General features: G+C 43.4%; 1 protein-coding gene across 1 annotated transcript in view; it reads left to right on the forward strand.

The window, feature by feature from the left end:
* The window catches only part of LOC125458440 (chromosome-associated kinesin KIF4B-like), a 92,948-nt gene that overhangs the window by 61,515 nt on the left and 17,232 nt on the right, over positions 1-14,201 (forward strand). Inside the window, exons 12-15 of the mRNA XM_048543699.2 lie at positions 4,225-4,436; positions 5,843-5,926; positions 10,935-11,091; positions 13,790-13,926. Of these exons, the coding sequence (XP_048399656.2) occupies positions 4,225-4,436; positions 5,843-5,926; positions 10,935-11,091; positions 13,790-13,926 (590 nt within the window). The remainder of the gene's footprint in view (positions 1-4,224; positions 4,437-5,842; positions 5,927-10,934; positions 11,092-13,789; positions 13,927-14,201) is intronic.

Raw genomic sequence — 14,201 nt, forward strand, 5'->3', positions numbered from 1 at the left:
GGTTTAGAGTCAAATGTAGGAAGGCAGTTTTCTCCCTTAAAGGCTATTAGAGAAACAGATGGGTTTTTATGACAATCGGGGATTGACATAGAGAGGATGTTTCCTTTTCTGGGGTAATCTAGAATGAGAGGTCAGACTTTTAGATTAAGGAGTGGCAAATTTAAAACAGAGATGAAGAGAAATTATTTCCCTCAAAGTGTCATGAATCTGTGGAATTGACTATCTCACAGTGCAGTGGATGTATAAAGTTCTAAAAGGGGAGGGTGAACAGCCAGAAATCGTGTTACATATTGGCACAAATGATATAGCCAGAAATAGGTTTGAGGATATAAAAAGTGATTTCAGGGAGTTAGGATGGAAGCTGCAGAGCAGGACGAACAGAGTAGTGTTCTCTGGTTTACTACCGGTGCCACGAGATAGCGAGGTGAGGAACAGGGAGCGGGCGCAGCTGAACACGTGGCTACGCAGCTGGTGTAGGAGGGAGGGCTTCAGATATGTTGATAATTGGGATGCCTTCTGGGGAAGGTGGGACCTGTACAAGCAGGACGGGTTGCATCTGAACTGGAAGGGGACCAATGTCCTGGGTGGAAGGTTTGCTCGAGTAGTTCGAGAGGGTTTAAACTAGTATGGCAGGGGGGTGGGAACCTGAGCTGTACACCAGAGGTGAGCGTTGATGCAGGTGAGGCAGTAGCAAGAGGTAGACCAGCTAGTGGGAAGGATTTTCCTGGGAAGGAACCAAGGGATCGGTTAAAGTGTGTTTGCTTTAATGCAAGGAGTATCAGGAATAAAAGTGATGAACTTAGAGCATGGATCAGTACCTGGTGCTATGATGTTGTGGCCATAACAGAGACATGGGTTTCTCATGGGCAGGAATGGTTGCTGGATGTTCCAGGGTTTAGAACATTTAAAAAGAATAGGGAGGGGGGTAAAAGAGGAGGGGGTGTAGCACTACTAATCAGAAAGGGTATCACAGGTACAGAAGCTTCCATTGTCGAGGAAGATCTGCCTACTGAGTCAGTACGGGTGGAAATTAGGAACAGCAAGGGAGCAGTCACCTCGTTAGGGGTTTATTACAGGCCCCCCAATAGCAGCAGGGAGATTGAAGAAAGCATAGGTCGACAGATTTTGGAAAAGTGTGCACGCAGTAGGGTTGTTGTAATGGGTGACTTTAACTTTCCTAATATTGATTGGAACCTCCTTCGAGCAGAAGATTTGAATGGAGCTGTTTTTATAAGGTGTGTTCAGGAGGGGTTCCTAACGCAGTACGTTGACAGGCCGACGAGGGGAGAGGCCATTCTAGACTTGGTGCTCGGAAACGAGCTGAGGCAGGTATCAGATCTTGTGGTGGGAGAGCATTTTGGTGATAGTGACCATAACTGCCTCACATTCTACATAGCTATGGAGAAGGAGAGGATTAGGCAGAATGGGAGGATATTTAATTGGGGAAGAGGAAACTATGATGCGATTAGACATGAGTTAGGAAGCATGGACTGGGAGCAGTTGTTCCATGGTAAGGGAACTATAGACATGTGGAGACGGTTTAAGGAACAGTTGTTGGGAGTGATGAGTAAATATGTCCCTCTGAGACAGGCAAGAAGGGGTAAGATTAAGGAACCTTGGATGACGAGAGCGGTGGAGCTTCTTGTGAAAAGGAAGAAGGTAGCTTACATAAGGTGGAGGAAGCTAGGGTCAAGTTCAGCTAGAGAGGATTACATGCAGGCAAGGAAGGAGCTCAAAAATGGTCTGAGGAGAGCCAGGAGGGGGCACGAGAAAGGCTTGGCAGAAGGAATCCGGGAAAACACAAAGGCATTTTACACTTACGTGAGGAATAAGAGAATGGTCAAAGAAAGAGTAGGGCCGATCAGGGATAGCATAGGGAACTTGTGTGTGGAGCCTGAGGAGGTAGGGGAAGCCCTAAATGAGTTTTTTGCTTCTGTCTTTACGAAAGAAACGAACTTTGTAGTGAATGAAACCTTTGAAGAGCAGGTGTGCATGCTGGAATGGATAGAGATAGAGGAAGCTGATGTGCTGAAAATTTTGTCAAACATTAAGATTGACAAGTCGCCAGGCCCGGATCAGATTTGTCCTCGGCTGCTTTGGGAAGCGAGAAATGCAATTGCTTCGCCACTTGCGAAGATCTTTGCATCCTCGCTCTCCACTGGAGTCGTACCTGAGGACTGGAGAGAGGCAAATGTAATTCCTCTCTTCAAGAAAGGAAATAGGGAAATCCCCGGCAATTATAGACCGGTAAGTCTCACGTCTGTCGTCTGCAAGGTGTTAGAAAGGATTCTGAGGGATAAGATTTATGACCATCTGGAAGAGCATGGCTTGATCAAATACAGTCAACACGGCTTTGTGAGGGGTAGGTCATGCCTTACAAACCTTATTGAGTTTTTTGAGGATGTGACTAGAAAGGTTGATGAGGGTCGAGCTGTGGATGTTGTGTATATGGACTTCAGTAAGGCATTTGATAAGGTTCCCCATGGTAGGCTCATTCAGAAGGTCAGGAGGAATGGGATACAGGGGAACTTAGCTGCTTGGATACAGAATTGGCTGGCCAACAGAAGACAACGAGTGGTAGTAGAAGGAAAATATTCTGCCTGGAAGTCAGTGGTGAGTGGAGTTCCACAGGGCTCTGTCCTTGGGCCTCTACTGTTTGTAATTTTTATTAATGACTTGGACGAGGAAATTGAAGGATGGGTCAGCAAGTTTGCAGACGACACAAAGGTCGGAGGTGTCGTTGACAGTGTAGAGGGCTGTTGTAGGCTGCAGCGGGACACTGACAGGATGCAGAGATGGGCCGAGAGGTGGCAGATGGAGTTCAACCTGGATAAATGCGAGGTGATGCATTTTGGAAGGTCGAATTTGAAAGCTGAGTACAGGATTAAGGATAGGATTCTTGGCAGCGTGGAGGAACAGAGGGATCTTGGTGTGCAGATACATAGATCCCTTAAAATGGCCACCCAAGTGGACAGGGTTGTTAAGAAAGCATATGGTGTTTTGGCTTTCATTAACAGGGGGATTGAGTTTAAGAGTCGTGAGATCTTGTTGCAGCTCTATAAAACTTTGGTTAGACCGCACTTGGAATACTGCGTCCAGTTCTGGGCGCCCTATTATAGGAAAGATGTGGATGCTTTGGAGAGGGTTCAGAGGAGGTTTACGAGGATGCTGCCTGGACTGGAGGGCTTATCTTATGAAGAGAGGTTGACTGAGCTTGGTCTCTTTTCATTGGAGAAAAGGAGGAGGAGAGGGGACCTAATTGAGGTATACAAGATAATGAGAGGCATAGATAGAGTTGATAGCCAGAGACTATTTCCCAGGGCAGAAATGGCTAGCACGAGGGGTCATAGTTTTAAGCTGGTTGGTGGAAAGTATCGAGGGGATGTCAGAGGCAGGTTCTTTACGCAGAGAGTTGTGAGAGCATGGAATGCGTTGCCAGCAGCAGTTGTGGAAGCAAGGTCATTGGGGTCATTTAAGAGACTGCTGGACATGTATATGGTCACAGAAATTTGAGGGTGCATACATGAGGATCAATGGTCGGCACAACATTGTGGGCTGAAGGGCCTGTTCTGTGCTGTACTGTTCTATGTTCTATGTTCTATGGATGCTGGGACACTGAATAAGTTTATGGAGCATACAGACAGATTTTTAATTAGTAATAGGATGAAGGGATATGGGGATGGGCAGGGAAGTGGAATAGAGAGCAAGATGAGATCAACCATGATTGTATTAAATGGGAGGGCAGGCTCAAGAGGCTGAATGGCCTACTCCCGCTCCTGGTTGTTATGATCTAAATTCCATCAGCTGCCATGGTGGGTCTTGAACCCGCGCCTCCAAAGTGTTAACCTGGATCTCTGCATTATTGGAGATAATGGGAACTGCAGATGCTGGAGATTCCAAGATAATAAAATGTGAGGCTGGATGAACACAGCAGGCCAAGCAGCATCTCAGGAGCACAAAAGCTGACGTTTCGGGCCTAGACCCTTCATCAGAGAGGATGAAGGGTCTAGGCCCGAAACGTCAGCTTTTGTGCTCCTGAGATGCTGCTTGGCCTGCTGTGTTCATCCAGCCTCACATTTTATTATCTCTGCATTATTGGTTTAGTGTCATTACTACAATATCACAATCTCCCCCTGTCACTACCAGGACAGTAGAAAGTGAACTGAGTGGGCCTTTACAAATCTGGCAATTTGCATAATTCCTGTTCTGTTTCCCATCTCACAGAGTCTTGGCCTGGACAGACAGTCACGGCTCTGACACTCATTCAAAAACTGATGGATCTCACCAACAATGTCACTCAGAACTGCTGGGATTACAAGGAAGTCACACAGAACCTCCGATCCAACATTCGAGAGATAAGGATGAAATTGAGCTCAAATGGGGACCTTTGCAGTGAGGATGCAAAACAATTAGGAAGGCTCGTCCAGGAATTACAGGTAAATACTGACCTCACCATTCATGCACATCACGACAAACTCCTTCCACCACTTTATCATCTATAGGCACCAACACAGGAAGCAATACTCAGGCAGAAAGTGACAAGTCAATAGTGACCATGTCAGTAACTGGAGGTCACAATTTCAGGATTGTCAGCAAGACAGCCAGAAGTGAGATGAAGAGAAACTTCTTCACTCAGAGATTTGTTAGGATTTGGAATGCACTGCTTGACAGAATGGTGGAGGCAAATTCCGTTGGAGGTTTCAAAAGAGAGTTGAATTTAGAGGGTTACAGAGATAAGGCTGTACAGTAGGATTAGCGGGCAGCTCATTCAGGATCCAGTACAGACAAAATGGGTCAAATGGCCTCCTTCTTTACTGTAAAATTGCCTTACCCATTTTACAAAATTATACAATAGTCTACTTAAAGAAGGAACTTGCATTTTATGTTGTGTCTTTCCCAGTTTTTGAACATCTCAGATCATTTTGCAGCCACTGATGTACTTATTGAGTTACAGGTACTGTGGAAGACATGGTCACAGGGAATAATGCCCCTTTCTCTGATAATGCATATGCTGTTAATGAATATGGGATTGTCTTATGAGCAAAGGTTAAACTGGTTGGGACTCTACTCACTGCTGCTTCGAAAAAAGAGAGGCGATTTCATTGAAACATATGGGATTCTTAAGGGGGTTGACAGGGTAAATGCTGAGAGGATGTTTCTCTTCATGGGACAGTCTAGGTTCAGAAGGAATTGTCTTAGAATAAAGGGGCATAAATTTAAGACTGAGATGAGGAGGAATTCTTCTCTCAGAGGGTTGTAATTCCTTAACAAAGAGGGCTGTGGGGGCAGAGTCCTAGTGTATACTTAAGGCTGAGATAGATAGATTCTTGATCAGTCAGGGAAACATGGGAATGTGCACATGAGATATGTTGGATCAGCTGTGATCCTATTAAATGGAAGAGCAAGCTTGAGGGACCAAACAGCCTACTTCTTATGGTCTTATAAGCGGGCAGCTCAACACTCTGTACTCACTGAATATTGCACTGTGTGCTGGAATGGAATATGAACCCAAAAAAAATCTAACAGTAACGATGCACGTGTTACAAGCCACAGAAAGTGACCCAGCTTGTGTTTTGATCACTGCAATGAAGTGGCTGAACTTGACAAGTTTGCTTCCACCATCTCCAGATCTGTTTTACCTCAGGCCAGAAGGTGAATTTTGAACACGATCAGAATGGATGGATTGGTGAAGCCTAATTGGCTGACTTTGTTGCTAAAAATGTTTCTGATCCAGCTGCTTGTGTGTCACTGATGTTCACGCTGTGTTTTTCTCTCAAGGAAATTAGCACCTTCCATTTCCTTTAAAGTTGTGAGCATTAAAGAGAATCTATTTTTTTGACAGATGGTGAAAAACCAACGTTGGGAGAAAAGGAACGAAAGATCCCAGCAGTGCAAGGAAGAACGTAGGCAGCACCTCACAGCTAAGGTTGGTGTTGTCTTCTTCTTGGGCTAAAAGAAAACAAATACGTTTATAAAGCACCATACATTATCTCATATCACAAAACATTGACAGCTAATGAAGCTTTCGGCACATTGGCCATCATGTTTCCTGTAGTTTAACAATACGCACAAGTGGCTACATGGAACTAGGTCACAGATCATTTACAAACTCAACGAATGGTAGGTTAGACTTGAATAGTCAAATAGGCTTCTCCTGTCAATGTGTTCCTATGTGCACAGTAAGATCCCACAGACTGCATATAGTCATACAGCATGGAAACTGAACTTTCGGTCCAACTAGTCCATACTGACCATACACAATCCAGCTCGTCTTGAGCAAAGATTCCCATCTAAACATGAACTCTAAAATAAAACTGCAGAGGCTGGATTTGTGAAACAAAAACAAAAATTGCTGGAGCAACTCAGCAGGTCTGGAAGCATCTGTAGAGAGAGAAACAGTCAATGTTTTGATTCAATACAATTTCTTTAGTTGTGATGCTCCACAGATGCTGTCAGACTTGCTGATTTACTCCAGCAATTTTTGTTTTGTTAAATGTTAACTAATGACTGAGTTAAGGAGAAGTGAACATTTTGCTTGATTGACACTTTTATGGTGTTATAATAAGCTATTCTTGTCTCTGTGATCTCTTCTGTTGATGGCTCGTGTTTATTTACCCAAGGTAAAGATGTGTTAAGTGCTTATAGCTTCTCTGACTGATACTTTACATGTCTGGCTGATTGACACATCATAACAACAGCACTTTAGGAAAGTTATGTGTTTTGTAGCAGTTTCATACATAACATTGTTACAATAGGATTGATTCTGCATGGAATGCATACTGGGTGAATGATTAGGGAAGTGCTATGCATTGGTGAAATAACTGCACAAAGGTTGGTACCTCATCACCAAGTCACTCTTTATTTACATGTGCACTGCACATCGGCTGTGACCAGTCAGTTGAAAGCCAGAGCCTGGACTGAGGAGACCTTCTGAATCTCTTGTTTATATCTGTCAGCCAGGACTCCCTGATTGGCCCGGGTTAACAGCCCCAATGGTGAATGAGATCCATCTGGCCATGGTTCTAATCACTACAGTTGGTAAGGAGGGTATGAGGTCTCATTGGAGTCATGTGAGGGGTCATGATCTGGTGTGGAGATCTCTTCTGAGATTTGTGAACCATGGGTTAAGGATAAGCTGGGGTCAGTCCATGAAAATTGCAGGAGAGCTAGGGGATGCTGAACCTTTGTAGTGGAGCTGGTCAGGTCGGGAGTGTAGGGTGTAAGCTCACTACCTACACCCTTATCCCATGCTTGCTGGGAGATACTGAGCGTGGAGGAGGGGGATGGGCAGGAATGCCAGATGGGATCCTGCCAGCCATTTTGAAATGGCACTGGAGTCCTCATGATTGTCCAAAAGGTCCAGCCATGTTCCTCTCCTCTTTTCAGGAAACATGCCTCGAGACCAAGCCTTGTGTCATCAGCCCGAATAACCACTCAGTGTCAACTTTCAAAACTTTATTCTTCGCATGGGACATGGTCATCACTGCCAAGGGGATGCGTTATTGCTCATCCATCCCTAATTGTCACCAGATTGAGATGCTGGATTAGTCATTTCATAAGGCAGTTGAGAGTTAACAGTATTGCGGAACATCTGGAGTCACATGTGGGCCAGGCCAGACCTGGTCAGGAAGGCAGATTACCTTCATGTGATGAAAGGTATGGAATGTACAGATGTAAATATCTTTTCTTTCACAAAAGATATGAAGAAACTCTGCTGTTATGGTAACATCTGTGGAGGGAGAACGCAGAGTACAGTGACCCTTTTTGAGAACTTCAGCTGAGTTTCTCAGGCAACTTCTGCCTTCATTTCAGATCTTCAGCATCAGCAGTTCTTTGCTTTATTCTTTTCTTTTACAGTTTGGATTTCAAACTAGTGGCATGTGGGTATTGGCCTAATTTTTAAATGTAAGTGTTTAATTATTAACTAGGGCAGTCTTTTTGGAACCATGATTTTCAACCAACATGCATCAAAAAGCAGATGATTGAGGTCCTCCTGGAATATTAATGAAATATTGTATATATCAAGGGGTTTTATGACAGGAAAGAAATAAACATTGAGCCATTATCTTAGCAGAAGCTAGAATGAGCTAGGCTTTGAAAAAAAGGCTTCTGAATTTGATACGAGATAGACCTGTCTGATGTTAGATGTAGAAATAGCTTCTCCTGGAAGAAGGCAATAGACAATAGACAATAGGTGCAGGAGTAGGCCATTCGGCCCTTCGAGCCAGCACCACCATTCATTATGATCATGGCTGATCATCCACAATCAGTACCCTGTTCCTGCCTTATCCCCATAACCCTTGATTCCACTATCTTTAAGAGCTCTATCTATCTCTTTCTTGAAACTATCCAGAGACTTGGCCTTTGTTTAGAGCAGTTAAAGAAATAAGTTATCTTACTGTGTGAATTGAAGAAAGAGACTTCATGACTCACAGGACTAGAACTAAAGCAAAGCAGTTACATCAGACTGACAGAAAATATGCCTGGATGTTTATTGCTAAATAGGCTTGGGACTATTTTCCCTGGATCGTCAGAGGTTGAGGGGTGACCTTACAGAGGTTTAGAAAACCATGAGGGGCATTGATAAGTTGAAGAGCCATGTTCTTCTCCCCAGGGTAGGGGAATACAAAGCTAGAGGGTGTAGGTTTAAGATGAGAGGGGTAAGATTTTAAGGGGACCTGAGGGGCAACTTTTTAATGCAGAAGGTGATGAGCTGCCAGAGAAAGTAGTGGAGGCTAGTACAATTACAGTATTTAAAAGGCATCTGGATGGGTCATGAATAGGAAGGGTTTAGAGGGATATGGGCCAAAAGCTGGCAAATGGGACTAGATTAATTGAGGATATCTGGTCAGCATGGATGAGTTGGACTGAAGGGTCTGTTTCTATGCTGTATAACTCTGTGACTCTATTATAGCTGTAAAATGATGACATTGAGGTGATGGGATTTTGTTTTGCTGGGTATTTGAAATCTTTTAAACAGTGATATGTGTGAATAGCTCAGTTTGTTTTATTTGTCTTTCTTTTGCTTTGCTGTTACAATCTAATCTGCAACCTGGCCCAGTGGCCTTTTGAAAAAAAGAACAAAACATGATCTATCAAGCCAGAAATGATTCTGGGATCTAACTTCTCCAGCGGTAACATCATTTGGGATTATAATATTCCCTAAAGCACATTAGCGAACCAGATTTTTTTAAAATCAGCAATTGATAACAATTTCATAGTTACCATCTTTATAATCCCGATTCATTAATTCCACTCAAATTTCACAATCTACATAGTGGGATTTAGACGATTTCCCCAGACCATTAGCTAGGGCCTCTGGTTGTGTATGTATCACTATGTTCCTGTCAGCTCCCATTGAGCACCTTCAGACGCTTTACTTTTCTCTTAATGCAGTCATGAGATGTGGGCATTGCTGGCTGGGCCAGCGTTTATTGCCCATCCCTAGCTGCCCTCGAGAAGGTGGTGGTGAACTACCTTCTTGAACCACTGCAGTCCATGTGCTTGACCCAGAATGTCCTTAGGGAGGGAATTCCAGGATTTTGACCCGGCAACAGCAAAGGAACAGCAATGTATTTCTAAGTCAGGATGGTGTGTGTTTGGGAGTGGAACTTTCAGGAGGTGGTGTTCCCATGTATCTGCTGCCCTTGTCCTTCTAGATGGGAATGCTCTTGCATTTGGAAGGTACCGTTTCAGGATCCTTGGTGAATTTCTGCACTGCATCTTGTAGATAGTACACACTGCTGCTACTGAGCTTTGGTGGACAGAGTGGATGCTTGTGGATATAGTCCCAATCATCTCTTTGAGATTGGATCAGGGTCTCTGTTGGCCTAGAAACACTGCTAGTATTTTGCCCAAAATGCAGCAAGCCATTGTAAAAGATTGTTTTTAAATGAATATTACACCCAGTGCAAATTGAGATCCCACTATCTTTTACACCAGGTTGAGAAAGATATTACATTGGCAGCCCACTCTGCTCATACAAACAGACCATACTCCCCTAGAACAATTTAATTATCATGGCAAGTTTGTGTCAATTCCATTTGTTGAGCAGTTTCTTCAAAGGTAGCGAGTCTATTTCAGTTGCACAAAAAACTGAGTCAATCTTTTCAAACTTTTTATCCCTCAGAAACTGATGATTAAAATGTAATGTTGCCATAGTGCTATGGGACCATCGGGCTGATCTCTCATTAGGGTTGAATAGTGGCTCAGTGGTTAGCACTGCTGCCTCACACGGACCTGGGTTTGACTCCAGCCAAGGGTGACCGTTTGAGTGGAGGTTGCACATTCCCCCTGCATCTGTGTAAGTTTCCTCCAGGTGCTCTGGTTTCCTCCCACAGGCCTAAGATGTGCAGGTTAAGTGGATTGGCCACAGTAAGTTGCTCATAGTGTCCAGGGGTGCATATGAAATGCCGGGATACGGATGGATTTGGGTGGGATGCTCTTCGGAGGGTCAGCGTGGACTCGATTGGCCAAATGGCCGCCTTCCACACAGTAACGATGTGGTGATGATCTAAACAAGACACAGACAAGGGAGAGGACCAGCTCTCTCCTTTCACATATCTTTTTCTCTTCCTCTGCCATTAACAACCTCTTTGTCTTTTGCACAGGGTTTCTGTGTCTATCAAACATATATAAAAAATATTCTAATACATTTCAGTTCTGAATAAGAGTCACATTGGACTCAAAACTTTAGAGTTTGTTTCTCTCTCCACAGATGCTGCCAGACCTGCTGAGTTTCTCCAGCATTCTGTTTGTTTTAGATTCCTAGCAGTCACAGTATTTTGCCTTTTATATGTTGTAGTAATTTTTGCGATTTTGCAAATAAACTTGAAACCGTAAACTTCGCTTTGTAAGAAAAATTTCAACTGAATGTGCACCTAGATTGTTGACTTCATCAAAACAAAACTTGACCACATATCTTTTCCTGACAGGGGTTACAGGATCCTGACTCAGGATGTGTGCCGTCCCAGTGTGAGCAACTGTCCGCCATGTCCCAGCGTGGTCTAGCTCAGCAGTACAACCTGAAAATGCAACATATCAGGAGGGTTAAAGAGCAACTGAAGGAGTTGGTGGCCCAGTATCTCAAAGGTGAAGGAAAACAGACCGCAGGTTTTAAGGTGTTTAATGACTCCAAAATGCAAGGAAGTGATGCCACACCTTTGCAAATCATTGGTCAGACTGCATTTGGAGCACTGTGTTCATTTCTGGGCACCTTATTTAATGCGGGATGTTAAAGTTCTGGAGAGAGTGTAAAAAACTTACTGGAATGATACCAGGATGGAGGGATTTTAGACACTAGAAAAAATTAGCAAAACTGGGCTTATTCTCCATGGAGTAGAGAAAACTAAAAGCTTACCTAATTGAGGTGTTCAAAATTATGAACAATTTTGACAGTGTTAAGGCTATTCTGTTTCCACTAGTAGGTATGCCACTTACTATGGAGTCACAATTTCAAGACTGTCAGCATGACAGCTAAGAATGAGATGAGGAAAAACATCTTAGCTCAGAGAGTTGTCAGCATGTGCTGCCTAGGTGAGTGATGGAAGCAGATTCCATCAGAGGTTTCAAAAGAGAGCTGGATATATATTTGAAAGTGATGAATTTGGAAGGCTATGGAGATAGGATTGGAGGGTGGGACTAGCTGGGTAGCTCTTTTAGGAGCCGGTACAGGCATGATGGATCAAATGGCCTACTTCTGTACTGTCAAAATCCATGATTCTAAATTATATGGAAAGTACCACCACAGAACAAAAAAGCCATTTGGCCTTATTGGTTTGTGCTAGCCTTTATGATTGGTCATGGTCCACTTGGGAAATGGCGCTTATATTTGAGTGCCGTTACTCCCGGGTCATTGCAAAAGTGACAAATTTAATCAAGATATTGATTAAATCCATAATCAAGGTTATGTCCAAGCCAGATTGGTATGTGAGACCTGGATGGGAGCTTGGAGGTGTGGTGTCTCCAAGTATCTGCTACTCTTATGTTTCCAAAATGTAGACATCTTGGGCTTGGTAAGTTTTAATTCATGTTAAAACATACAGACTTTAAACAACTGCTTCATGAACAGAGGAATGTTACAGCAAGGGTCAGCTGTTCACCAGTGAGTACCATTGAACTAATTTCTATAGCAAATACACTCCTTTATTAGGAACTCATGGAACTGAGTCCATTTTCTGTGAAACCTAGAATGATTAGCTGAGCAGTAACCTAAGCTCTCACCTGTTATTCCTATAGTTTATAGAGACTATGCATTACATCCATAGACAACAGCACCCTCAGACTACAGTATTGAATGAACACAACATCATTAGACACAGTATCCATACACTATAGCATTGACAACCTACAGTATCCATAGACCATAGTATCGATACACTAGTCACAGCATCTATTGACTACAGCATCAATAGATCACCGCATTGATAGACTACAGCATTGATAGATACAACATCCATAGATACAACATCCCTAACTAAAACAGTATTAGACGCAGCATCCATAGACTAAAAAATCCAAACATACAGAACCAATAGGCACAGTATTCTTAGACACAACATCCTTGAACACAGAATCCATAGAGACACTATTCAGAGACTGGAGCTCATCCAAAGCTCTGTCATGACGAGGCATGATTTTACTGATTGAAGAAACAGGCTCAAAGGTCAATGACTGGCTCATGTTCCTATGATCCAATCTCATCCTCAACTCATGTTGAATTGGATCAAGTCCACATTCACCATTACCCCATCTACCTGCTGCTCTATACGAGTTCCTGGCCCCGCAAGGCTATGCCTCGATCTTTCCAAATTCTTTAGAGACTTCACCCCTCCTGACTGCTCCAGCCCTACAACCATCAGCAATCTGTCCGCTCCTCTGACTCTCATCTCTTGCACATTCCCAACTTTAATCTCACCACCACTGGCAGCGGCATGCCTTTGGCTCCCAGGTGTTATGCGTAGGAATTCTCTTTAGTTTTCTTTATTCATTCACAGGATGAGGGCATTGCTGGCCAGGCAGCATTTATTGCCCATCCCTAATTGCCCAGAGGGCAGTTATGAGTCAACCACATTGTTGTGGATCTGCAGTCACATGTAGGCCAGACCAGGTAATAATGGTAGTTTCCTTCCCTAAAGGATATTAGTGAACCAGATGGGTTTTTCCTGATAATCAGTTCACAGTCATCATTACACTCTTAATTCCAGATATTTATTGAATTCAAATTCTACCATCTGCCATGTGGTGGGATTCAAACCCAGGTCCCCAGAACATTGCCTTGGTCTCTGGAATAACAATCTCGTGATAATACCATGAGGCCATTGCCTCCCGCTCATCAAATCTTTCCAGTAGCTGCTCTTTGAAGAAGGGTCATTAGACCCAAAATGTAAACTCTGCTTTCTCTCCATAGGTACTGGCAGACCTGATGAGCTTTTCCAGCAATTTCTAATGTTGTCCACTGCTGTCTTTTTCTCCACCTCTGTCTCTTGTTTTAAAACTCTCCTTAAAACCTTTGGCAAGGCCTTGGCTAAGCTTTTAGATGCCTCTGCTACTATCTCTTTACGTGGTTCAGTTTCAAATTTTGCTTCTGAATACTCCTATGATTTACCTCAGGTTACCTTATTGTGTTTTTAATTGCTGTCTACATGTCTGTTGTTATAATGCACTGATCCATTCAGTCAGTCTGGGACCTCTTGACTAGCATTCTGTCTGGATGGAGATATACTGCTCTTACCACAGTCCTATTGTCTCAAATGGTTTTACACTAATGTCCAAACTTGTGTTGGAAAAGCTGGGAGCAGGAGTACAGATGAAACAAGGACATTACTCAGTGGCATCCAGGGATTAAGAGAGACACTGCAGTCAGAAGAGAAAGGTCTACATCACATCCGACAGAAACTGGAGATGTGGGCTAAGATCAGCCATGCGGTGAGTGCTAAAAAAGAGATGACAATTTATTTTGATCTGTTCATGAGATAAAGACATTGCTGGCTGGACCAGCATTTACTGAGCCCTTACTGGTCACAAACTCGGCAGGCGATCAAGAGTGTCAGATGGTGTTAACAGCTGAATAACACGTGAAGGGATGATGTGTAATCTGATTAAATGAGCTCGAGAGATAATTATAAAAAAAAATAATAAGGTGGTGTTGGAGACAAACTAAATGATAAAAACTGATAGGTATAAGAGTTGCATGCTGAGGG

This window comes from Stegostoma tigrinum, chromosome 13 (genome assembly GCF_030684315.1).
Source record: "Stegostoma tigrinum isolate sSteTig4 chromosome 13, sSteTig4.hap1, whole genome shotgun sequence".
Taxonomy (NCBI): Eukaryota; Metazoa; Chordata; class Chondrichthyes; order Orectolobiformes; family Stegostomatidae; genus Stegostoma; species Stegostoma tigrinum.